The sequence below is a fragment of the Phragmites australis genome, chromosome 13 (genome assembly GCF_958298935.1).
Source record: "Phragmites australis chromosome 13, lpPhrAust1.1, whole genome shotgun sequence".
In the NCBI taxonomy this organism is placed as follows: domain Eukaryota; kingdom Viridiplantae; phylum Streptophyta; class Magnoliopsida; order Poales; family Poaceae; genus Phragmites; species Phragmites australis.
The window spans coordinates 10657486-10683401 of NC_084933.1; the positions used below are offsets into that span (position 1 = coordinate 10657486).

The 25916-nt window shown below is 41.1% G+C and overlaps 1 protein-coding gene across 2 annotated transcripts; it reads left to right on the forward strand.

The window, feature by feature from the left end:
- Positions 1-1042: 1042 nt before the first annotated feature.
- LOC133888515 (protein TRANSPARENT TESTA 9-like) lies at positions 1043-24522 on the forward strand. Of its 2 annotated transcripts, none has more exons than XM_062328791.1 (21): positions 1043-1493; positions 6175-6226; positions 6302-6378; positions 6451-6584; positions 6674-6770; positions 6864-6921; positions 9718-9826; positions 9922-10045; positions 10124-10310; positions 10412-10704; positions 11146-11234; positions 11317-11387; positions 12430-12540; positions 13016-13078; positions 15361-15498; positions 16251-16356; positions 16451-16522; positions 16652-16698; positions 23305-23464; positions 23557-23723; positions 23862-24522. In XM_062328791.1, the coding sequence occupies exons 1-21, from the start codon at positions 1282-1284 to the stop codon at positions 24147-24149; spliced, it is 2655 nt and encodes an 884-aa protein (XP_062184775.1). In that variant the 5' UTR covers positions 1043-1281; the 3' UTR covers positions 24150-24522. The 2 variants fall into 2 exon arrangements, with proteins under 2 accessions (XP_062184775.1, XP_062184774.1); XM_062328790.1 differs by lacking the exon at positions 1043-1493 and adding an exon at positions 2775-6082.
- Positions 24523-25916: the final 1394 nt, after the last annotated feature.

Here is a 25916-nt window from a genome sequence, read left to right on the forward strand (position 1 = left end):
CATCTGTCCATGTTGCCTAGTCACTGATCGGGGGTACTATTCACTAGTTGGAGGGGCTGTTCACTAGGGTGGAGTAATATTCATTGGTCGAAGTTACTGTTCACCGGTCAGAGTTACTATTCATGGTCCGAGGTGCCGTCCACTGATCACATGTACTTTTCATTGGTTGCTCATGAATCCAATCATCCTGCCATGGTCACTGTAAATACTAAATGTTGTCATCAACACAACCCAACACATCCAATTTTTGTCGTGGTCTATATGTATAAACTTGATATGCCGGAAGCTCTTCCTTCTAAAATGTGGTGGAACATTGCCCCTTAATCAACTATGAAATGTTGTTGAGGTTTTCATTAAATAAATCTTGTTATGACATAGGGTATTTTCTTATCGTGAGTGTTTATATCGACCTTCACATGGTCAGTTTAAATTTGAACTAAATTCTAATAATTCTCATAAAAATCTTTATTGTGGCTATTTCTCCACTATGAGTTGACTCAATTAAAATTCAACAAAACATTATTCCACGAACACTACAAGGATCTATGATTGATTTCCAAGAAAAATACACTTCTTTTGCCAGCTAATCATCCCTGCCAATGATATGCTGCATGTCAAATTGATAGATTTCAACAAAGAAAAAACCTTGGTAGCTTCTGAAATACTGGTAAAAGAGCTTGAATAATAAAAAGTTCCTCACTATCATATTCTACCAGTAAAATCTACAAAGTAATTTTTTTTTGAAAACTATACAATAGTCATGCATAATTTAGCAAAGACGATCAATAATGTTTTTTCCGTGTGATCCTGCAATATCTGACTTCAGTTCTGGCAACCTGGCGTGGGCCTGGTTTTTCTATCATGAGTTGGCACATTAAAATCCCGCCCAACAATATTTCGCAAGCACTAGAAAGATGTATGGCCACCTTTTATTTTCAGAGAAACTTAAATAGACTATATTTTCACCAGCTCACCTATGACATTGCATATTATAGCAGTCGGTTGCTGTCAACGATCTACTGTTGCCGAACACACATCGTAACCGGAGCCGAAAAGGAAAACGCAACCTCCGTTTGGCCCCATTACAGTTGCTCCAGCGGTGGCCAGCGCGGCAAGTCACGACCGAACGGAGCAACAACCCGGTGGGCGGCGAAAAGGATCGCGAAACCCAACGACGAGGAGAAGCCGAGAGAAAAAAAGAAAGAGAAGCGAAAAGGCAAAAAGCGAGCCCGCCCCCGATCCCCCTTCCCCACCGGCCGCCGGCGCTCGCCGCCGCCGCGGATGCGATGCGCTCCCCCTCCAGCGGAGGCAGCGTGGTGGGCCGCGCAGCAGCGCGGTGAGGGATCCGCCGCGCGCCCCGGCCGCTCCGCCTCGTGCGCCTCCGAGTCCGAGCTCGACCACCGCCCCCGCGCCGACGCCACGGGGCGAGGCGGATTCGCCGACATGTGGCTCTTCTGGCGCACGAGGAACCGCTTCTCCCTCGAGGAGCTCCGGTGAGCCCGTCCCCCCCCCCCCCGGGGGCCCCCCTCCTCCCCCTTGCCCTGTCCTGCCCCGGGTCCGGCCCGACGCGGTAGTTAGGTTTCCGGAGGGCGCCGCGCCGAGATCTGCGCAGCCGCTCCGGCAGAATTGGTTTGTTTGTCGCGCCGGTCTGGGAGAACCGGGAGGTTACTTGGGAGGTTACTGCTTCTGAATTTCGTATTAAATAGGGTTGATGTTTGCATAATATGCAAGGTTGGCACGTAGTTCAGCTTCGATTTTTTGTCAGCAGATACTAGCTTGGTTTAGTGCTATGACACTGGTACAGTAATGCCATCATATGCATTACTTGAAGTATTATATGTGCTTGCTTGATGAATCAAGAGTCAAGAAAGTGTTAAACTCTTCCAACTTAACCAGATGATTTCTCGTAGAGTAAAGAAAATTGGAGGCTAGATGATTTTTTGTAGAATACAGATTGTGGAGGCTTGATGATTTCTCGTAGAATAGAGATTGTTTAGGCTTTCTGTATTCCAAACCCTCCCTAATGGCATGATACTATGTACTGCAATGGTTTAAATGATCACACTTTCCTGTTTTCTCTTTGATGGTTGGAATCTTTTCATACAACTTTTTTGTTTGTATTTTCCATTTACAAATAAATAGGGAAAATCAAGGGGATCATATGTTAAAAATACTGTGGAAGTTAGAGATCAGGGGATTAGTCACAATAAAGTCCCTCTTTCTGAATTTTGTTGGTTGTTTTGTCTACGAAACATCTAATTATTTAGTTATATGCTTCCCCCCTGTTTCCAAGTATTTCTCTGTAAGCATCATTCACACAGACCAAGAAGAAACTAAATATAAGAAAAAGTTGATGCGATGACTGCGCATGCCTGTATTAAATTACACTTATACTCTTTCACTTTATTAATGTATGGTAGATAGTGGAAATATTGCAAAAACTACACTCTTTCTTTTCTCACTGGACAGATATTTTGAAACACGACTCCTAAGTAAATGTACAAGCATTGCTAAGATGATGGGAGCATAAAAAATTAACACATAAGGAGTGCACAAGCTTTATAGTGTATTTTGATCAGCAACGATAGTCTTTATTCAAATATGCCTGCAAGTTTAGTATCTCTTGTGGTTAGTTTCAATTTTTGGAAAACCAAACACCTAATTTCATTTCTACTGTTCTTTTTCCTTAATGTGATGATGTCAAAAAGTTTTTGCGGCTTGATTTTGTACTAGGAAGGTACCCATGCGTTGCAACGGTTCCCAAATATTTGATATCAATAATTTTACTTCGTACATGATGCAAACAAACAAATCAAAAGATGACAACTAATGTCTCCCTAAGTGATATGGGTTAAGATGGTTTATTGTTATTTGCATCCACTCAAATTGAAACAAAGAAGTAATGCATTGACCTATCAAAAGATAACGAAATAAAATATACACTAAAAACATAATGTTTGAGATAACTCTTAATTAAGGTCATAAACCAATTTATATGGCCACAGAATGTACCAACAATCCATTAAATTGGTAAACCAAAAGGCCTTCAATGCCTAAAATAACTTCGTGGTAACCTAATAGGACAAATAACGTATTTCGATTCTTTTCCACACTCCATCAATCTATTTGATCCTGGCTACTACCATAGTGTAGGCTTCAACAATCCACCTCCCTGCTTCAGGCACTAAAGGGTCATGATGTCACCTCCTTGCTAAGCTGCAACATTTTGCACATCTACAAAAAGAAAATTAATAAGGACCATGTTTGTTAGACAAAAGCCAAAAATGGTGTTTTCTTGGCCAGAAGACATAAAATCTTTGTTGCAAAGCTAAATAATATAAACTAGCGGCCAGAACAAATTCAAGTGCCAATATATGTGAGAAAACTCAGGCTGAGTTTGAGAATGGTTATCATAGAAAAAGCAGTATTTTGCACTATCTGCCAAGATTACATCACCTAGGAATCCATGTCTCAAAAATCCTAGAATCATATGCCAAATCATAACTCATGTAATGTTCTCACACCCAATCTCGCATAGAAGAAGGAAACTAGCTTAATGATAAGTCCCAAGTGCATTAAAGAAATCTATCAATATTTCTTCATTTCAACAATATATGTTTCGTAGCACCATTATCAATGTGTTGCATAAAGTAGCTTGTGGCTAATTGCTCCAAATGTTGAAGTATGTCATACTCACACTAGTGTATTGAACAAGGTTCATCAGTAACCTGCAACTTTGCTTTTGCTATTTATTTTATTTCTGGGTGGAGTGTAATTTCTTGCTCTGGCCTGGAAACGAACACAAGAACAACCATATTGAGATCATTATACTTGGATGTCAACCATTAAGGTACGCATATGAGCTAAACTGAAGAAATAGTGTAAATATGAGATAAACTGAAGTAGGCATATGAACACCAACATATGAGCCAACTTCAAATTAGCACCTTCATCATAGTTCTAAATTCAACAAGCAAAGTTTCACTCAAATCCAAAGCAGATGAAGGCAAAAATATCGTAAGAGGCACGAGTAGGTTCCATGAGGTACTCTACCAGAACATCGTACATGCACATTCAAACCTACAAGGAACCTACAGTGCTACCAATGAATGATATTGAATGCGCAATGAGCTAGACCAGTGAAAGAAGCATCATGATTAAGGGAAAAGGCTCAACATTTACCATTGAAGAGAGACCTGAGCCTGGTGTCATACACGGTGACAAACAATGGTCCATCGATCTCGTTGCCGCTTCAGCAAGTCGTTGTCCAGCTGTACTCATCCTCGGCCATGAGATAGAACCACATGATGTTGTTCTGCTCCATGTAGGGGTATGAGCCCAGACCCTAGGCCAGCGTTGATGCTCTTGTGGACCTGCAAGTATTGAGAGAAATAATTAGATTTACCTTTGTGGCAGTAAAGAATGGAAGATTGATTAATGAAGGAGGACGAGGAAGTTGTGATCAGAGGGTGTGGGCGCACCGGGAGGCTGAGTGTGTTGCCTCACATGGCCCTCCATGATGGCTATCTTGCCCAAGCCGATCTTGCCGATGAGGATGTGGTTGTTCATAGTGAGGCCGGAGAGGATGGTGATCTCTGCAACTTCAGTTGATATAGTCATTGTGAGAATGATGTAAAAAAGCAACATAAGTAGCTTATAGATTTTTCTTATAGAAAGAAAAACTACATATAAATGAAAGATGCATAATATACAATCCTGCACATACGGCCATGACAACAGGAAAAAAAATATCTATGCATCTGAATATCGAGGAGAAACATTTACAATAAAACTACATTCTTTCCCAAAATTTTGATCTGATAAAACAACTTTATACCTTTTTCCCATCACACAACGGCACAAGGAAGCACAATAGTGTCAAATTAACAAAAATTCAACTGACCTTAACTGCATGATCCTGAAAGAGGTGTATTATTGGTGATATATAGCCCATAGTCACCGGGAACGTGGAACCATGCCGTGTTCCTCGTCCCGGGAACATCGTCCTAGTTTCGGGAACGCGAGAACAATTTGGTTATCGCCTTGCCAAAATCTTTCACAAGTAGCGTACCTCGTTCCTCGACCCTATTGACCCGAGAATTTGGTGACTATTATAGCCTCCAAATCTCCTTTTGAAGATCGTCTTGAGCAATCCACATAGAGCCTCTGCCTGTGCTCATACACATAAACCAACATACCCCCCTGGGGGCACACATACACATCACGTATTTCATCATTTTAATGGAAGTGGTGACCCTGTTACCAAATTCTTAACTAAAAAGGTTTGATACAATCTTGTAAACTACAAAGGCTCCAATAGACTCATACGATAAGCTAGAAAATAGTGAGACTACCAACTGAACTAGTTTAATTGGACCAGGCAATTCGTTGAACAAGTTTTGTGCAAGATGAAGGGTTAACACTAGTGGAGGGAAGATTGAGTTGGAGAGGGAATGGGAAGGGAAATTACCGGTGCATGGCAGAAGTGTTCCTCGAACTCACGCCGCTTGGCAATGGGTCTGGGCGGTGGCGTCCTTGCGCTCCCCGTTGTTGATGTGGGCGGCCTTGGCGCGCGCCTCTGCCTTGCGCAGCCGCTCGGCCTACTGTAGCTGTACATCATAGGCATTCCTCAGCACGTCGCGTGTGTTCCTCTCGAGCTGCTGCTCCAATCGCGCCCACTCCTCCTGCCTCTCGGGGGTGACCTGTGGGTTCCCAGCTCCTCAGGTCTGCCCTCGCAAGGTCCTGCGTGCAGGTATGGAAGCGGCGGTGGTGGTGTCGTGATGACACTCTAGCCACAAAATCTGGCATCGCGAAAGGCGACGGGGTTCCCTCTCGGCCCGGGCGTCGGAGGAGGAGCAGAGGCCGAAGTGAGGGCAAGAGAGAGGAGAGCTGTCACGTGGGGAAGGGATGAGGACGAGCGGGATAGGGATCGAGAGGAACGCGAATATCATGCGAGGAAACGGGCTGAATGGGATGCGCACGGGACGGGACCCCACATGTCGGCGCTTAGGATCATGAGGGAGAGGGAGCGAGTGGAAGAAAATCTTTGACGCGGGAGGAAGGAAAACTACTGACTTTTTAAGTAGGAGAGATTGATGTTATGCATGCGAATTTCTATTTCTTCATGCCTCTAATTGTTTTGTATAACGTGCTAAGACAGGTCTCTTGCTGCAGGTATCTAACAGATCAGCTACAAAAGGTTCATGCTGTCAATGAAGCTAATAAGGTAGGAGTATTTGACAATCCTTATATTTTTGAATTTCAGGACTTTATAGTTGATCCATTAGCACTGATATTACAGGATTTTGTGATTGAAGCATTGAGATCAATTGCAGAACTGATGATATATGGTGACCAGCATGATCCCTCTTTTTTTGAGTAAGTTTTAAAGAACCGAGGGTTGTACGAAACTAGCTGTGAACCTATTTATCTAATTGATATCTCTTTCAGATTTTTTATGGAGAAACAGATCATGGGTGAATTTGCTCGTATATTGAGGATTTCTAAGTTGTCAAGAGTGTCACTCCAGTTGCTACAGACAATGGGTATCATGATCCAAAATTTAAGAAATGAACATTCAATTTGTAAGTTCTCCAATATTGCAGTACCCATCCTATTGATGCAATGTGGATAGTTGAAGGGTCTAATCTGCAAGTGGTTATGTTTTCTGCAGACTATATTTTTAGCAATGAGCACATCAACTTCTTGATAACATACCCTTTCGATTTTCGAATTGATGAGATGCTTTCGTACTACATATCCTTTCTACGGTTTGTAATGCCTGCCTTAAACTGTATTCACCATTTATTATTTTAGCACTGATTATTATTATGTATTGGCTTACCTGTTATCGTTTTATGAAGGGCAATAAGTGGGAAGTTGAACAAGAATACGGTTTCTTTGCTTGTGAAGACGAAAAATGTACATATCTATTTCCCTCTTCTGCACTTCTGGGCAGACAAAAACACTGTCTTGTTCCTTGCCTCTTCTGTTTGGATCTCTGTTCTAAATTTCAATTCTATTTTCTTCGATACTTCCTGGTTTGGTTTATGTGCAGAATAACAGTAGTACATCAAATTTCAAAATTATGATTCCTCAGATGGGATGCAGCTTCATCAAATTAACTCGCAGGAGAGCTGCGTGTCGTTTCATTTAAGAAGAGGAAACACAGTACAACCAACACAAACAACACAAAACACACAACAAAAAGAAAACAACAACACAAGAAACAGACAAGGACCAGATAAAAATGAAAACCCACCCAGCCAAAATAGCCTGAAGGCCCGAGGCTCCAGCCGCACTCCAAAGAGATCCTTGCACAGCCACAGCATGAACCACCAACTCGAAATCAGGGGAAGCTCCATTGAATACACAATCATTTTGATGCTTCCAGATTTCCCAAGCGACTAAGATAATAAGAGAATTCAGACCCTTCTTGAGCTGTTTGTCTACTTGCTTCAGCGCCTGGCACCATTAACTTGAGAAAACTGAAATGTTTGGCTGTGGAGCAACCGCCTGTAGACTGACCTGCTGAAGAATGCTGAACCAAATCTGCCTAGCAACCGCACAAGAAACTAGCAAATGCTGAATGGTCTCTTCAACCTGATCACAGAAAGGGCAAGGAGAGTGAGGTAGACCCCATTTAGCCAATCTATCAACAGTCCAACACCGATTAAGGATTGCAAGCCACAAGAAGAACTTGCAACACAGAGGCGACCAAGATTTCCAAATTCATTTCCAGGGAGAAAACCTAATAGAAGCAACGAAAAATGTATTGTAGGATGACATGCTGGAATAAACTCCCGAGCCTGACAACTTCCAAATATGCTGATCTTGCACACCTTGTTGAAGAATCAGACCATCAAGCAAGTCCCAAATATGGAGATACTCACAAATAGCCTAAACTGAGAGCACCCTCTTTGTATTCAACACCCAAACGAGGTTGGTTAAAGCTTCTGCCACCGTCCTTTGTTTAACAATTCTGCTAGGAAGTAGTGCAAAGAGATGAGGACCAATTCTTCAATGATCCGACCGAAATCTAGTATTAGAGCCATCGCCAACTAAGGTCACCACGACGTATTGGGATGAACTTGGACCGGCAACCCAGACCAAGGTCTTGAAGGCCCAATTTTTTGAATCCAAAGGCACCTCATGCAAAGAGCCCAACCAAGAGTCGATAAATCATGAATGCCAAGGCCACAATACTGAAGAGGCCTACAAAACCTTTGCCACGAAACTAAACAATTCCCTCCTCTTGCTTGTTCTCAACCCTTCCAAAGAAAACCTCATCTCACTTTATCAATTGCCTTAAGGATCCACTTAGGAAGATCCATAGCAATCATTTGATAAATGGGAGTTGCCGTTAGAACAACACAAACCATCAATAATCTCTCAGCTCTGTTCATTAGAGAAGCTTTCCAATTCGGAAGGTGAGCAGCCACCTTGTCAACAAGAGGTTGCAACATAGATTTAGTTAATTTCCTAACCGACAATGGTAAACCTAGATAAGAACAAGGGAAGTTTTTCATTTCACAAGGTTGAAGGTCCTAAATGATGGCCAAATCTTTTTCCCAACATTAAATAGGTGTAACAGAGTATTTGAGAATATTGGTCTTAAGACCTGAGGCAACCTCAAAAATCTAACCCTTGATGAGTTCCAAATCCTCGGTGACCAGCTTGATAAAGAGCACCACATCATTAGCATATAAAGAAACTCGGTGTTGAAGCCCATGAGCTGACAACGGATGCAACATACCGTTATGAGAAGCACGGGATATTAAGAATTCAGCACATCAATTATTAAAAGAAAAAAACATTGGGGAGGGGGGGGGGGGGAGTCGCCCTACCTGAGCCCTCGCTGATGCCTAATATGCTCTCCCGGTTCCCCATTTAACAGCACACGAGAAGAGGAAAGCAAACTGCATAAGAGATTACACCAACGACGACTAAAACCCAAACTCCTAAGAACCTCCAAAAGAAAGGGCCATGAGACCGAACCAAAGGCTTTAGAAATATCCAATTTGAGAAGAAGGTGAGGCTCCTTGTGCCTATGCAAACACTTAGCAGTTTGTTGGACTAAAAGAAAATTATAATGAATACACCTCCCCCGAACAAAAGCACTTTGATTAGGCGAAACTATGGAGGATAACATTGGTGCTAACCGATTGGCCAAATTGAACCGCGAAAATTGGATGGTCCTTGTTGGCATGTCATTGAGGCCAAGGATCTCATACAAAAGTATTCCATTACATTTTAAGGACAAATAGTTCTGAAAAAAAGCACAGCTTCGTTCTGAAAGGGATGACTTCCCATCACCATGGTTAAGTGCGAGCCATGGGAGCATGGTGGGATTTCTTTTTTCTTTTGGCAGAACGAATTTTAGGATTTTCTCCCCTTAAGCCAATTGGTAAAGAAAACTCGATGAAAAAATAAAATAAAAGTACCATCAGTTCCAAGAGCACAAGAAAAATATTTAGCGGAGGCAAAAGAAAAAAAAGGTTTGGTGACCAGGTTCCCACCCGTTTAGCTGGGAGAGTATTGTCCTTAATTGAAATAAAAGATTTTTCTGAAGATCGATAGTTGATTTGCTCTGATGGTTATTTTTAATGTCCCATCCCCTACTCAAAGCCACCCTAAAAGTTGGGACTAACTGAGATTTGCATGTTTCTTATGAATTAGAAATGCCTTCTGTACTAACTTTGTCAGTATTGTAAGCAGGATGAGATCACTTCCTTTCCTCTTTACGTTGAGGCCTTAAAGTTTGCTTTTCACGAGGATAGCATGATTCAAGTTGCGATACGTACCTTGACACTCAATGTCTATCATGGTAAGTTGGTAAGCCCTTGGTGGCACATTTTACCATTATGACTGTTTGTGTCCTGTACTTGTACCGTTGCTTATTGGACAATTCTCTGTTTTCAGTTGGAGATGAATCTGTTAACAGATTTGTTTCCCGTGTGCTGCTGTCCGATTATTTTTCAGACATGATCCAGCATTTTCAGAAGCAGTGCATTGACTTGGATAAGTTGGTTGTGCGTTCTTCACGGTAACTTTGTAGCACAAGTATGGCTTTAGGATAAATTTTAGAAAACAATTCATATTCTTATTCTATTTTTTTTTTCAGAAATGCAAATTCTTCTCCGCCAATGGCCTCTGTTGAAGATGCGATTGTGCAAATTGAAGATACACTGTATTATTTCAGTGATGTTATGTCTTCTGGTATTCCTGACCTTGAAAGGTTCATCACTGAAAATATCTTACAAGTTTTGGTATTTCGACTCTTACTCCCATCATTGCAGAGGCAGAGCACAGTAAGTGTGCTGAAAAATATTTTTCCACAGTATTTCACATTATTGTGCCTCAGCTTATTATTTCGTATAACTTATTACATTATTTTTTTTCTCTTCTCTAGGATTTGGGCATAAGCGTCACTACTTCCATGTATTTGCTTTGCTGTATACTCCACATTTTTAAGAACAAAGATATGGCAAGTACTGTAGCTACTGCTCTTTTTCATCAACCTGATTGCGCTGATAGTAAGCAAGAGACACCTAATGGTTGTAACTCTGAGCATGATAATTGCATATCTGAGAATCGGTGCAGCAGTGCTTCTGCTGTTGAGCAATCAGATGAGGACAAGCCGAATAGGCAATGCTTGCCAGAGCATTCGTCGCCAAGTGATTGCTGCCAAGGTAACACACCGAGGTATGTTACTGTTGCTGAATTCGCTTTTATTATGCAAATTCATCAATCGCATTGCTTATTAGTGCTTCTTTGTTTAACTATCGGGGTAGTTGCCTTATGGAACAGAGATAACATTATGCATGTTTTTATATAATGTGCTTTACATGGTATCATATTGGTTATTATCTTGGTCTCGTGGGAGCATATAACATGTCCAAACATGCAATAGCTGTAAAGCACCGATTGCTTCTTTATGTCAGGATTATTATAAAGTTGTGAACCAGCTCATTGTATATCTTTATTGTTTTTATAATAGTTTCCCTGGTTGTCAGACTTTCCACATGTCAGGATTATTTTGAAATGCTTTGAAAGCTGCATATTGTTTATATGTTGAAGTATTGCTTACCACAGTTCACAGTTTAGATGATTGTACATGAGTGATGACTCCATCCCTTATTTCAGGGAATACTTGCTGTCCTATATCACATGCGGAGATGATTCACAAGCTTTGGGTTCATTGTGCTTATTTGCTACATTGTTGCAGACGAAAGGTGTGTTTGACAGTTTCTCATATGGTTATCGTTCTCACTGTGACTTTCCAGAAAATAATTCAAGTACATGTGGGCTTTATAGAACTTGATGAGTCAATGCTGGATGCACTTGGAATACTTCCTCAAAGAAAGCAGCATAAGAAGCTTCTGTTAGTAAGTACTGTCTGCTCCAAGAGAAACAGCAGTTCTTTTACTAGGTCGGTTTCTCTTATGTCGTGGATTGAGTGTTGAGTTCACCAATATTTTCTACATTAATAGACCACTGCTGTTAGCACGTGCAAAATTCATAAATCTTGTTTCTAGATGTCTATGTAAATGGTTATCATGCTATTATATTTATATTTTCCAGTAGCTACCTGGGTTCTTAAGGCGTTAAGGCGAGACGTGGCGACCTACCCCATTCTTATTGCCTCGGTGCTTAAGGTGAGGCGGATGCCATACTCACACATATATTAGAGAAAAGAAAGAAAAAATAAGATCATCAATAGGCCACAACCACAACAAGCAGTCAGCCCATAGCCTACTAAAGCCCAATCCAAGCCAGCCCATAAAGCACCCCTCGTCCCCTCCCCTCCCCCTCCCCTCACGTGCCCATCTCTTGATGCCCTCCACTACATGCTGCCTCCCGAGTCCCGGACGCCACCATCCCCGCGACGAGTGGTGAGCACCGCCTCCCCCAAGCGTCTCCACCGAGCCTGAATCATCCCCTTCCCCTACGCCACCACCCTCCAGATCGCCGGTGCCACAGTTGAGTGGGGGTAGAGCTGCGCCGTCCACCACACTGGATCCAGCGAGTATGGGGAAGGCAGAGGGAGAGTTGGGCCACCTGCTAGTTCCCTAGTTCCCCTCCCGCTCTTCCTCTCTTCTCCGTGCCCCTTCCTTCCCTCTCTCTCCCCTCTTTTGGCTAGGTGACGCCGACGCCTAGAATCGCAGCTCGCCTCGACACCTAGGGGACGCCTTAAAAAGCATGGTAGCTACTATACTCTAGTCACATAAGGCTGCTAGTATAAATAATCACAATCAAGGGTTAAAATAATCGGATTGATATATTTACTGGTCTCCACCGGTATGCAGTCACCTGCTACTGTTCACTGGTCTAGTTGTATGTCACGGTATTACCTTCATTATATTCAAAACTTGATCATGGTGCTATGTTTTACTTCAATTTCCTGACACCTTTCTTCTCTACCTCTAGCAAGCTTTAGTAGGTGAAGACCTTGCTGAAAGACGGTTATTTTCATCCAGTAGCGGTCTCACTGATGATAGCATTTGCAGTGATTTTGATATTTATGTAAGGAAGCTTCAGGTACAATGCTGTTCTTTCACCTCACATTTGATAGGATATAATTTTGGACATGCTGTAATTTCCCACTTCTTCATACTCTTGTCGTTTAGGACATCCACATGGTCCATTACAGGCTACATAATCTGCATATTAGTGGTAAAAGTTTTTAAAAGGTTCATTGCGCGCCTTCTATGACATCTTAAAGGGAATGGAGCTCTCGAATTAATTGTATCATATGTGTGCGCACAAGATATCAGTTGACGTCCAAACTAACGGAAAACATTGTGGTTTTGTGAAATATGTTACAAAAAGTGTAATTCTGCGATGATATAGACCACATGAGTAGATTTCTTTGAAAATTACTTATTAATTTGATTTCATCAGTGGAATAATAGCAGTAACTTTTTAGTTTCTTTCTTGCTAATTATCATTTACTGTCCTTATATCCTTGTTACAGTGGTATATAATGGACTATTTTATATTTTGCCTTTAACAGGATAAATATGGGCTACAATGTCATCATCCACGACAAATGACTCCCAAAGTTCACATATACCAGGTTTATTTGTTGAATCTCATGCACATTACCAGTTCGATTCTCAATTTGTAGAGTTCTTTCTTGAATTGATGATGTCATCCTTTTTGTTTATTTTGTTTGTGTACCATGATGTCATAAATTAAATTGCTTTTCTATGAATACATGAATACTTTTACTTTATTGAGTTCATTGAGAGAAGGTGCCAAACAACTCTAGGCACCTTAATAAAGTGTATGTTGTTAAGGGTATAATGGTCAAGGGTATTATGTTAATATCCTAATGTAGGGTTTTCTTTATGTACTTGATACATTGTGTCCATGGGCTGCCATTGAATACAAATTGCTATTCCTTACATGGTATTAGAGCTAGGTTTTCCCCGGGGCACAACTCGTCCAAAAAAATCTAGATCTATTTCCACTTTCATGTCGGTTTCCTCCCCCAAGCCGCTGCTTCGTCCTCTGCTGCCATCCTCCTCGCGTAGTCTCGTGCCCTCCTGCGCCGTCGCTCGGATCTGCGACGCCGCTACCTCACAACGCGCGGACTCGTCGCCCCGATGTGCCAGATCCAGCTCCATCCCGTGTCAAGGCTCCTGCTTTGCCCACCTTGTCTCGATTAGCCGCTCCTGCACCATCCCGGCCCCTGCCTCGGCCAGATCCGCCTGAGCCGTGCCCAAGCCGCGCTGTCTGACTCATCAGTTGCTCGAGCTTGTTGCTCGGCTCGGACTCACCGGCCACCACCTGGGCTTCACCATCCGCCGCCTGGGCTTGTTGCTCGGCTTGGACTCACTGGCCACCACCTGGGCTTTGACATCCACCGTTTGACTGTCGGGCTTCCTTTGGCCCTCCTCTGCTGCGCTTCCAGAACCTTCTCCCCACCTCAACCCGCTCTGAGGGTGAAGGAACCGATTCACATGCTCGTCACCGGCGCCACATGACAAATTGGATATGCGCTTGTTCCCATGATTGCTAGGGGAGTTATGCTGGGTGCAGACCATCCTGTTATTCTGCACATGCTGGACATTCCGTCTGCAACTAAAGTTCTCAACGGCGTTAAGATGGCGCTAGTTGATGTATTTCCTCTTCTAAAGGTTGCTGTCCGCGCTAGCCATCTACATCTGCATTAGCTTGTCATATATGCTCTTTTGTTGTATGTGGACGATGGGGTTCTGCTCTGTTCTGGACGGCTTTGCTTTGGGCTTCATATCGGTGCTATTTGGTCCTGCTGCTGTGCTAGGTTGTGCTTTGGTGCTATGCTGCTAGTTTATTTTGCGTCTAGCTTTTATCTTTTTCTACTGCGTCCACATCCAAGTCTATTCTCTCTTGGAGTTCATCTATGCCATCTGAGTCCACATATTCCATCGTCAATTAATCGATTTCTTTTTCGTCGTTATTGATCCAACAGTGTGATCTAGGTCTTTCTGTAGCTTTAGTGACATTTTCCTTTAGTGACATTTTCGTTTGTCTTCTTGCTACTTGTCGTCGCTTTGTTGCGATTCTTGACCAAAGACATTATTTTGTTGTCATCATTACAACTCTACTCGTGTGCTTCGTTTTGCACTCCTTCGGCCTGATTCGACAGGATTACAAGACTCCACTCTACGACGGCTTTGAAGAGATAATATTTTTTGGATGTATCAATTTTATATTGTCTAAGTTTATTACTTAGTGCCACCTCTTACAAATGCAATGCTATTACATAGCCTTGCATTTGAGGGGGGGGGGGGGTGTTAAGGGTATAATAGTCAAGGGTATTATGGTAATCTCCTAGTCTAGGGTTTCCTTTATGTACTCTATATATTGCCCACATGGGCTACTATTGAATACAAGTTGCTGCTTGTAACATATTAGGTGTTTGCTAGGATGCATCTCCAAATTATTTCAACTTCACATCTACATTAACTATTAGTTTATCCAGTGATTTTTTTTTAACCGCTGTGGGCATCTATGTTGGATCTTTCTGTGTAACTGTATAGCACATGTCTTGATTCTTTTAGGGTTATCTTGCAACCTCGAAAGGTTATTTTGAATATTTTGCAACTCTAGATTTATCCTGACCTACATGAGTTATGAATGCTATTCTCCTGGACATGATTGATGATGTATTGTATCTAGTCACTAATATTCAATTATAGTTATTAGTTCATATTTGTTGGGCGATTGTGTTACACTGCTGTCAACTTTAAAAAACTGACATTTAAATATTAGCCTCGCTTTGTAAGCCTTTTATTTGAGTAAATCATGCTTTATGATATATTAGAGGATGCTTACTTTTTTCTTTGCCATGTGTGCACTGATTGTTTATAGGTGCTCGATGCGTTAGTCTCCCTTTTCTGCAGATCAAATGTATCTGCAGATGTTCGCTTGGTTGGTGGCTGGCTTTTCCGGCAACTGCTGCCCCACGGAGAGGATGAATTCACTGCTTTTCATCTAAGACGGTTAAAGGTACACCCATACTGCATTTAAATTCCTGTAATATTTTTAGTGGGGTTCAAAAGAGATAATAGCAGTCTCCTTCCTCATGATATGTGAGCTTGTATTTCTGTAACACTGGCATTTAGTATTTACATGGACTTAGGGCAAGGGGAGTGGTACACGGTACACCTGTTGGGTAGAAATTTGGTTCTCTTTATTTCTGACAAAGTAATGTTTTACATGAACCCAGAACCATTTTTTCTTTCCAGAAGGAGAAACTCCGATTTTTTTTTTCTAGTTATGAAATATTGCTATGAGAAGAATTTTCTTGTAATCAGTTCGAATTGGCCACATCACCAAAATACAGGATGGCTTTAATGGTCTCAATGGGTTATTGGTGCGGTGATGCTAGTTCTTGCTTTGCATCGAAGCAAAGCATTCTCTTAAGGCTAATGTTTGGACTTTGGATGCATTTTTCTCTGATAGTCATGAAATGCATGTTTGAGAGACCTGTTAACAACAAATCAAAGGTAGAAATCTGTTAGATATGGTTTTTCATATTGCTATCCCCCCTTGCATGAAGCATAATCTCTTCTACTGTCACATTCTTTCATTTGCCTTCCTTACCAATTTTGCAAGAAGTGAAGTGCCTCATGGTTATGGTTAATGCCTTTCTCAAATGTGGTATGTAGTACCTTGATATATTGAATCAGCCTGGCCAAAGTTATAGATATGTGAGTGTTCTTGTTTGCATCCTGCTGATTATAAAGTGTTCTTCCTAGGATTCACACAAGGATTGCAGTGCAAAGCTTTCGGATGAATCTGGAGGATGCTGGTGCGACGTGCTTCTTCCTATTGTTAAAGAGGCTTGGAGGAATTGCAAGAAAGGTAAATTTCAATCTTGATGTGAATGTTATCTGTTTATTATCTGTTCTGCAAATAGCATTCCTTCCTAATATTTGTTTTTTTTCTTTGGAATTAGCAATTGAGGCATCTTCACCACCAAAAGAATCCAAGTCTATTATTGTACCCTTGGATTTGAGTTCATTTGGAGGTTAGAACTAACTGATCATGCTTCATGTGACTTTTATATATTATCCTCAACTCAAATTGTGTTTACAACTAGTCCGTGATAAATTCTTATAAACTTACGATGTACTGTGCCATATGCATTGTTTTTCAGGTGACTCTTCCATTGCTATCGCAGAGAAAATATATGAGTTGATTAAGGTATGTATGGATGTAGATTTGCTTCTGAATGTTGTGCTTCTAAATGCATGCATATTGATGTTTGTTTCTGGATTTTCTGATCATCGAGCAAGTGACACACAATTATGGTAGTTTCACCAGGAAAATATAGGATTGCTCAATGCAATCTAACAGTTACGATACACGACCTAGTCATGAGCTAGACTCTAGGAAATTTGGGCACAAAGATTCAATGAACCCTTTGGTGTGCTCATGCTCATGAAAATTGAATGCACATTTATATATGATGATTTCAACATTGAGTTTACATCACTGCCATATCTGTTAAGTTGGTTCCTTCGATTTTTATGTTAAGGAGTCGTTCGACTCTTAGATGTTCATTCTGCAATTTGTCATGGTTCTAGTTAGTAGTTACTTCCGTTGTGCGCTCTCAGCTCGGACAGAGTATAACGGTTATAGTTGCAATTTGTCATGGTTCTAGTTGGACAGAAGAATTTTGCTATGGTTGTCAGCACATTGTTTTTCTTCCCTTCCCTTTTCAATCTGAGATGTAGGGAATTGCTCCAAACCTTTTAACTTCTCAGTTTTACCCTGTTTGTCTCCCGTGGCTGCTGTTTTTGAGGTCCCAGCACTGTTATCTACTGCAGCGTTCTCAATGAAAATGCTTTGAGCATTACCTGCAGTGGCAGTAGATACTCACATAGCCAGCATCTACATTGCCACTGCCGCTTGGTACACTTGATCCAGTTTGACCAAAGACCATTTCAAGTTCCAGATTCTGTGGACTTGTATAGAGACAAGGGATAATTTTTTTTGATTTTGATGCAATTTTTAGAATGACAAAGGAACGAGACTACATGAATTTGTTCACCCATCAAATGATCAGAAATATTTTGATTTTCTTTATTTCCTATTAGGCAAAAGCGGGTGATTGGAATGCTAAATATTTTATACATGCAGTGTTTTGCTCTTGCTAGTTGTAAAACTACAAAAGAAGGTGAAGATTGTCAAGCCTAAAACCCACCCGAATACTTAGGACACCCTCCATGCATATCCGAGAACATAGAGATATCTAATTCCCGCAAGCATCCGAGCGAAAGGAGATATCAATGCTAACAGAAAGGTGGAAGACTCACGTTCACACAGAACCTCTGATGCCGGCATAGAGACAAAGGGGTTGTAGAAGGTCAGCTTGTCTGAACTATGAGCTGAAATGGCTTACGGTGCTGCACATTTGAGTTCAGTATTTGTGGAATTACAGAAGGGGGACTGGATTGCTTGGTCAGTTTTTCAATGCCATATGCTATTTTGGTTGCTTGAGGAGACTATGGAACTTGAGTGTACTTCAGTATTGGTTTTCTTTGGTCAAACATTATTTGGATTATTGGGACCGTACCGACCGAGTGCATCGGAATAAGATTAATCATGTATTACCTGAATCCAAGTTCCAACTATTTGGATGCTAAATTATGACCCAAACAAGGTTCTGAACAGATTTCGAATTACTGTTCCCAGCTTGCATGCTCGATATGTTTTGCATCTTGAAATTTTGGCTGGATAGCAAACTATCTGTGTGTGAGAATCAATACTCAGTTTTCATTGTCATTATTTACAATGCTTTTCAGTTTGCTTGTTTTTATAAGGAGCTTAATTTTTGGTACGTGTGGATGGAGTTGAGGTGTTTTGTTCTATTCCAGCAGTATATATGTATTGGTGATGATTCAGCATGTTGGAATATACCTACTAAAATAAAGAAAAAGTTATGCAGGTTCATAACTGGGGAAAAAATGCTAAAGATGTCTGTAGTTTTGAAAAGGAAAAAGTTCAAATTACTCACTTGAATTATTCCTAGTGTTCAGATAACATCTTTAAAACTGTTTATTTAACCCCTGAACTTTATATACCGGATCACATAACCCACTGGAGGTTTGCAACAACGGTTTTGATGACATGGCTGCCATGTCACCTGTTTTTGCCACATGACTACCACGTCATTTCTCTCTTCTCTCTCTCGCCGTTTGCCAGCCTCCACATTTGCAGCTGTCGAGCTCCGCTCCAACCCCTCTCTTCCCCTCCGGCCTTATCCTTGCACCCAGCTGCCCTCTCCCTCATTCCTACTCCCTGCTCTCTCACGCTCTCTCCAGCTGAGCTCCACCGAGAGCGCAAAGCAGAGCAGCTTCACGGCGTTATCACGCCGCCGACCACGTCCTAGTGGCTCCCTTGGTTGTCCTTCGCCGGGATCCGGAAGAGCAGGCTGTTGCAAGCTCGTCCACCACCCTCCCAAGCTGTGTCAACAACCAAAGCCCACCAGCGTGGCCGCCTTCTTCCTCACGGCCGGCAGCCCTCTGCTCGACACCACCCCCTCCATCAATCGTCCTACTTTGGCTATCCCTTATCCAAGCCGACCCTGACATGAGCTCGCCCAAGCCTAGGTGAAGCTCTGACACCCCTTCCCTTTCTCTCCCCCTCGTCGCAGTGCGATACCGTTGTCGGCCTAGCTCTGCCGCTCGCCATGGCCACTGTCAAGCTAGTTGCACCACTGCATATCGCTGTCTCCACTCTAAACGGATTCCTCATCGTGTGCTGAAGGTCGTGGTGTCATCCTCCAGCCAAGCCACAGCCTAGCTCGCCGTCGGCAAGAGCTCTAGAGCCAGCTGCCGCCATTCCCCTCCTCTCACTCGATTTTGACTAGGTCAACAATTTGGATCAGGTCAACATGGGTCCAGGCCCCACTTTCATCTATGTGTCTATGTAGATCTGAGTAGAAAAAGATTTGAGGTTTAGTTTTTTCTGGAAAATCCAGAGAAATTGCAAAAAAGGTTGTTTGTTAACTGTTAATGTGGGTTTGCTTGCTACATGTGCACTACCATGTCAGCAAAAATGACATCGTGGGTTGCCACGTCAGTGAAACCGCTGCTACGTCAGCAAAACCACCAAGAAAAACCACCTCAGGGGGTTATGTGATTCGGTATTTAAAGTTCGGGGGGTTAAATAAACGGTTTTAAAGTTTGGGGGTCATCCGGACACTAGGAATAGTTGAGGGGAGTAATTTGTACTTTTTTCTTTTGAAAATGAATAAATTTTACAAATCTACAACTATTTGTGTCTTTGTAACGCAAAACTACAACTACTGAGATTTATTTCACAAAATTACAACTGCATGTGCCCTTAGTAACACAAAACTATAATTTTTTGATCTGGTCCCACTTGTCAGCCACACATTACTCGTTTTTCACATTATGCTGAAAATGTGTGGCTGACGGGTGGGATCAGGCCAAAAAGTTATAGTTTTGCGTTACTAAGGGAACAAGTAGTTGTAGTTTTGTGAAATAGGTCTAAAAAATTGTACTTTTGCGTTACAAAAGTACAAATAGTTGTACGTTTGTGAAATTTACTCTTTGAAAATTGTATTAATAATGAGCAACTTGCATGTTGTGCAACTAAAAACATGGGGAATCTTTTTTATTTATTTGATGCTTTGAGATTACCTGGCACTCATTCTTCTGAGCACCCATCTGGTACACTACTCCTAAACTGTTGTAGCCAATTTTGAGTTTTCGATGAGATAAACAGCTTAAAAGGGATGTGCTCATATTATTATGAAATAAATAGCTTAAAAGGGATGTGCTCACATTATTATGCACCTGTGGTTTTTTTTTTATGAAGGATGGTTTTAGACTTATGCATTGTCTAAGAAGAATGATAGGCATTACCAAAAACCAACTTGGTTTCATATCTGGGAGGTTGACCATGAAAGCAATTTTCTTGATAAGGCAGCTTATCGAGAGATATAGGGAATAAAAATACCTGCACATGGTATTCATTTACTTGGAGAAGACTTATGACAAAATACCAAGAAATGTCATATGGTGGGCCTTGAAGAAACACAAAGTTCTAACAAAGTACATTACCCTCATCAAGGATATGTACAATAATATTGTGACAAGTATTCGGACAAGTGAAGGTGTCACCGATGATTTCCCGTTTAAAATAGGACTACATTAAGGGTCAGCTTTGAACCTTTATTTATTTGCTTTGGTGATAGATGAGGTCACAAGGGACATTTAGGGAGATCCCTTGGTGTATGTTCTTTGCTGACGATGTGGTGCTAGTTGACGAGAGTAGGATAGGAGTTAATAGAAAATTGGAGTTGTGGAGGTATACTTTAGGATCGAAAGGTTTTAGACTTAGTAGGACCAAAATCAAGTATATGAAGTGTGATTTTGGTGATACTAGGCATGAGGGAGAAGGTGTTAGTCTCGGTGGAGAGGTGGTTCCTATGAAAGATACCTTTCGATATTTAGGATCGATGCTACATAGGGATGATGATATCGATGAAGATGCTAGTCATAGAATCATAGCCAAATGAATGAAATAGCGCCAAGCTTCTAGCATCCTCTGTGACAAGAGGGTGCTATAAAAGCTGAAAGGTAAGTTCTACAGGACGGCAATTCAAGCTGTGATGTTATATGCATTGAATTTCGCCAACTAAAAGGCGACATGTCTAATAGTTAAGTGTAGCAGAGATGTGTATGTTGCGATGGATTTGTGGCCATATAAGAAAGAATCGGATCCAAAATGATGATATATGTGATAGTGTAGGGGTAGTGCCAATTGAAAAAAAGCTTGTCCAACATCGGTTGAGATAGTTTAGATATATCCAACGGAGACCTCCAGAGTCACCTGTGTATAGCGGGATACTGAGGCGCGCTAATAATATGGAGAGACATGGGTCGGCCAAACTTAACATGAGAGGAGTGTGTAAAGAGATTTGAAGGAATGGAATATCTCCAAAGAACTATCTATGGATAGAAGCTCGTGGGAGTTAGCAATTCACGTTCCAGAACTATAACTTATACTTTAGTCTCCTTATACTGTTGTTACTTTATTTTTTACTATTACTAGTACCCTTATTATCATTATTATTTCGTCATCATCTTTTTAGTTGGATCTTGTGGGTTTCATCTCTTATCTACTCCAACTTGCTTGGGACAAAGACTTTGTTGTTGTTGTTGAATGATGGTTTTAGACTTGTGCACACATATGAAGAAGAAGGCTCTATATTATCATCATACTGGCCTTTAATGTCTCTTACTAAATTTTTTTAACTCCTAAACTGCCAACCTGTACTCCTGTTGACCACTGAAAAAGTTTTTAGTCAACATATATATAAATACAGTGTGGATATTTATAATGATGTGATTATGCTCATCTTGAAACATAGATCATTTTTTGTACAGAAACAGATGGCTCTCCCTAAAATGTTCATGTAAAAATAGAATGTATCAACACACATTTCATGGTTTAGTTGGCAGTGGCAAAATACTTTTGAGACCAACACTTTTTTACTGTTGGACACCTCACCATCTTCAAGGATTCGAGTATGTGGGTGTGCTTGTTCATATGTAGATGAAAGTTCCATCAGTGGCCCCACTTGCTGATAGAGATTAAGCCACTAGTTAAGAGTCATCAATTTAATTTTAAAATGCCATTGTGCTGGTAGAACAACTTAAAATGTCTATTTGCCAATTCCAAAATGTCGAATTTACAACTGAATGCACTTCATTGCTTACCTTAAAGATTTGTATAGTGGTAGGTGGTGGTTGGTGTGGCAGACAGCAAGGCTGAGCTACATTGGCATGTAGACATGGCAAGTCGGCAGCGGCGGATGTGTTAGCACTCGCAGGTAGCAAGCACAGGGCGGACAGGTTTATTGTGGTAGTTCAGGAACGTGGCAGGTTGATGGGCTGGTTCATGTTAACACATGGCTTGGCAGTAGCTGTGTTGTAAAAGTACGTGGCTGCGGACTATTATAGCATGTGTGGTGTTGCAGCAGTTGCGCCTACACAGCTGTCTGTGGGCCTGGTCATAGTGGAGAGGCACAGGGATGGCATGGTGGCTGATACAGCCTAACGACAGATGTAGATGCATGATAGCATGATATAGTGCGGTGGCACTGGTGGCCACAGGTGGTGCTGAGGAAGATGTAGTGGCTTGCACGATGTTGAGTTCGTGCAGAGAGGCATTTGAGGGAAAAGGGCAGGAGCACTATGCGATTTTAATTTATTTGACTCGATCGACCTCGTAAGAGTGACATTTTTTAGAAGAATAAGGAAAAAATGATGGGCATAGTCTTTGTTTTGCATTCTTTAATGTTATTTTCAGCAATAGTGAGATCACCAATTAATTTTCAAATTTATCTTTTTGTATGTTTGATGGACTGGTAAATATCAGAATTTGTGTTTTAGGCAAGAACATGTTTTGTCTTCGAACAGATCAGCTATTTACGGAAGTGTACAAAAAAGCTGGTCCATCGTAGTAAAAGCTGCTCCAACAATACCTCAGTTGAACAAGTTGCTGCTATTATGCACTTGGTCATACTTGTATGCTTGCAGAAGAACCATTAATTTGCTCTTGAACACACACGCACAATGTCATCAAGTGAAAATGAAAACTATGTATTCTAAATTTTGTTTGGGATGGTTCGGTCTTTGTTAAGTTGATTAGACTTATCTGCTTAATTGTAGATGAAATGAGTGATCCTATTGAATTTTACCTTATATTTGAAATTAATTTCTTCACCTTCTTATTCTTTTGTTTTGCTGAATTGTGATGATTTTTCTGCAGTATTTTGTGCTACAACATCAAGTTATACTCTTCTGCCTTGGAGAAACTTTCACTGATCAGCCTCCTATTTACTCTCCAACGGACTTGCCTTTAAATACCAGAGCAAGTGCTGCAGATTTTGATGGTTCGGTGCCCAAGCCTGGGCTTGAAATCAACTTAGGTCTGAGTTTAGTTGGAAGTCTTTATTCTGGTGTGCGTTAGTTCCTCCAGATTCATTGATACATTAAATTATTTGGCATTTTATTCTTGCAGTTGATGCGGTTCCTTGTCGAATAGCGTTTGAAAGGGGCAAAGAACGTCACTTCTGCTTTTTAGCCATATCTAAAGGAACTTCTGGGTGGATTCTTCTTCTAGAAGAATTACCTCTCAAGCAAGAACGTGGAATTGTACGCGTCATTGCTCCTTTGGCTGGATCTGATGTATGTATCATGATGGCATGGAACATCTTATGTTTCTTTGCTCTTATGTTTTGTTGAACTGTGGCAGAACTGAAACATAATTTTTGTTGCGAGTGTAATGCATCTGATGTGCACATTCTTGGTTTTGCTTTCTTTCAGCCAAGAATAGACGAAAAGCATGCAAAGTGGTTGCATTTACGCATTCGTCCTTCTTCAGTTCCCTTTTTGGATACTGAAAAATATAAAGGGAAGACAAAGAAGTATCTTGTTGATGGTAGATGGACCCTTGCTTTTAGTGATGAGCAATCTTGTAAGGCAGCAGAGGCTATGGTTATCGAAGAGATGAAGCTCCAGAAAGATGCTATTGGAAAACAATTGAAGCCATTGGTTGAATTTGACATGCCTGAAGATGGATTGCATGAAACCCATTCTGATGATGGATCATGACTTAAAATTAGAAGTTCCATCAAGTACAGCATTGAACTTCTAAATTGTGGCGACAGGAGAACATGTCGCCTCCATCTTGGTGAGTAAGCCATCAAATTCTGTACATTACATCGGCAGGTTAGAGAGGTCTCCTCGTTAACACACACTGTAGAGTTTTCGACCATCCTGAGTCAAATTAGCTCGATAGGATTCTTTGTACAACAGCTTGTATGTGTCCTTTGTCCCTTGTAATCTTACACATCAAAAATCCATTCTTTGATAAGCTTCAGGGCAGTTTGCCATGTACACTAATTGTTCAAAGAGTTTGCAGGTAGTCGTACCTGTTGTCAAAACTAGCCCTGCCTTTAGTAATAATATTTGAGCTCTTCCATAAGTTTTGTTCGCCAATCTGACTGTTCATGGACTATTATGTTTGTTCCCTCATTTCTTTCAAGAATTATTGTTGTGACAGGCAGGACTTTCAGTTATATCAGATAAGTAGCTGATTGCAACTCTACTGTCGAGCTGACACCTGTAAGGGGTATTTGATGTGTGAAACATGTGCTGCTTATGTTTTATTCTGCATGTGAGCGTGATGCTATTCTCTCTAATTTGAAGCAGGTCTATTTCTCCCAGTGGGAACCCAGGCCGACTAGAGTGAGAGCTATGTTTTTCTTTCTAACCATGACGGGTTACGATGCTTTCTGTTCTTATTTTTCCTCCTTGAATGAAAAGGATAGGGGTTCTGCTGATGCATCAAGGAAGAACCAAAAAAAAAAAAAGAGTTTAGGAATTAGGATTACACTACAAGATTGAACAGTGCCTGATTTTGGCTCTGTGAGAGAAGGCTTTTGCCTCAACAATAGCAGATTTTCTTAGAGCCATGCTAATCATCATAACTTTCGGCTTTAATTTGTTGAATGGCTTACAGAAGGTTCAGGAGCAATCTGTTTGGGGAGCCTATGCTTCTCCTTAGGATAAACTAATGCAGAAGAGCAGCCAGTTAGCCTTAGTTTGTGTTTTCCTAAGTGACAGAACCACGGTTTATCTCGCCTAATTTTATGGCAAGTAAAACTACCCTTAGTGCCACCTTTACGTTGAAATTTACAATGACTTTTAAGGTTGACAGGAAGAGTTCATTTTGCGTCACTTGTTCAGGATTAGACCCACAAAAAATACAGGGCAAACTGATGTTTCTTTTGTTATATAAAAAAAGAACCCACGTTTTTCATGAAAAATGAATTTCCATGAGCATTTAGTTACATGTTTTTGGATAGGCCTGCGAAGCTATCGCACGCATTTTCACTAAAGGGTTAAAGTTTGGCTTACAGAAAAAAAGGAGACTTTTGGTTGGCCTCCGTCTGCTGCGTCGCGCTGTTGTTAATGCACGCGTTAAAAATGAAAAATCGATCTGCAAAAAGGAAAAGTAAAGGGGGGACCTGTTAAAAAAAGGAAAAGTAAAAGATCATCGATCACTGAGCTAGGCCTTTCTCTTTACACGCCGAGATGGATGGATGAATCGATCTTCAGTTTAGAAGTGCCCTAAAAGGCTCAAAAATCACCAAAGAGAGTGTTTAAAAAACAATCGGAAGCTCTGCAGGAGATAAGGATAGATAGAAGTATCGGTAATGCTCTGCTCCAAAAGTTCTAAGGATAAATAAAAAATCGGACATCGGATGTTAAATGCAACATAAAAAATAACCGTGACAATAAATTTTTATAATGTCTGTAATATTACATGTAAATATATGAAATATTGTAGATGCGAAAATATAGAAATTAACTCAA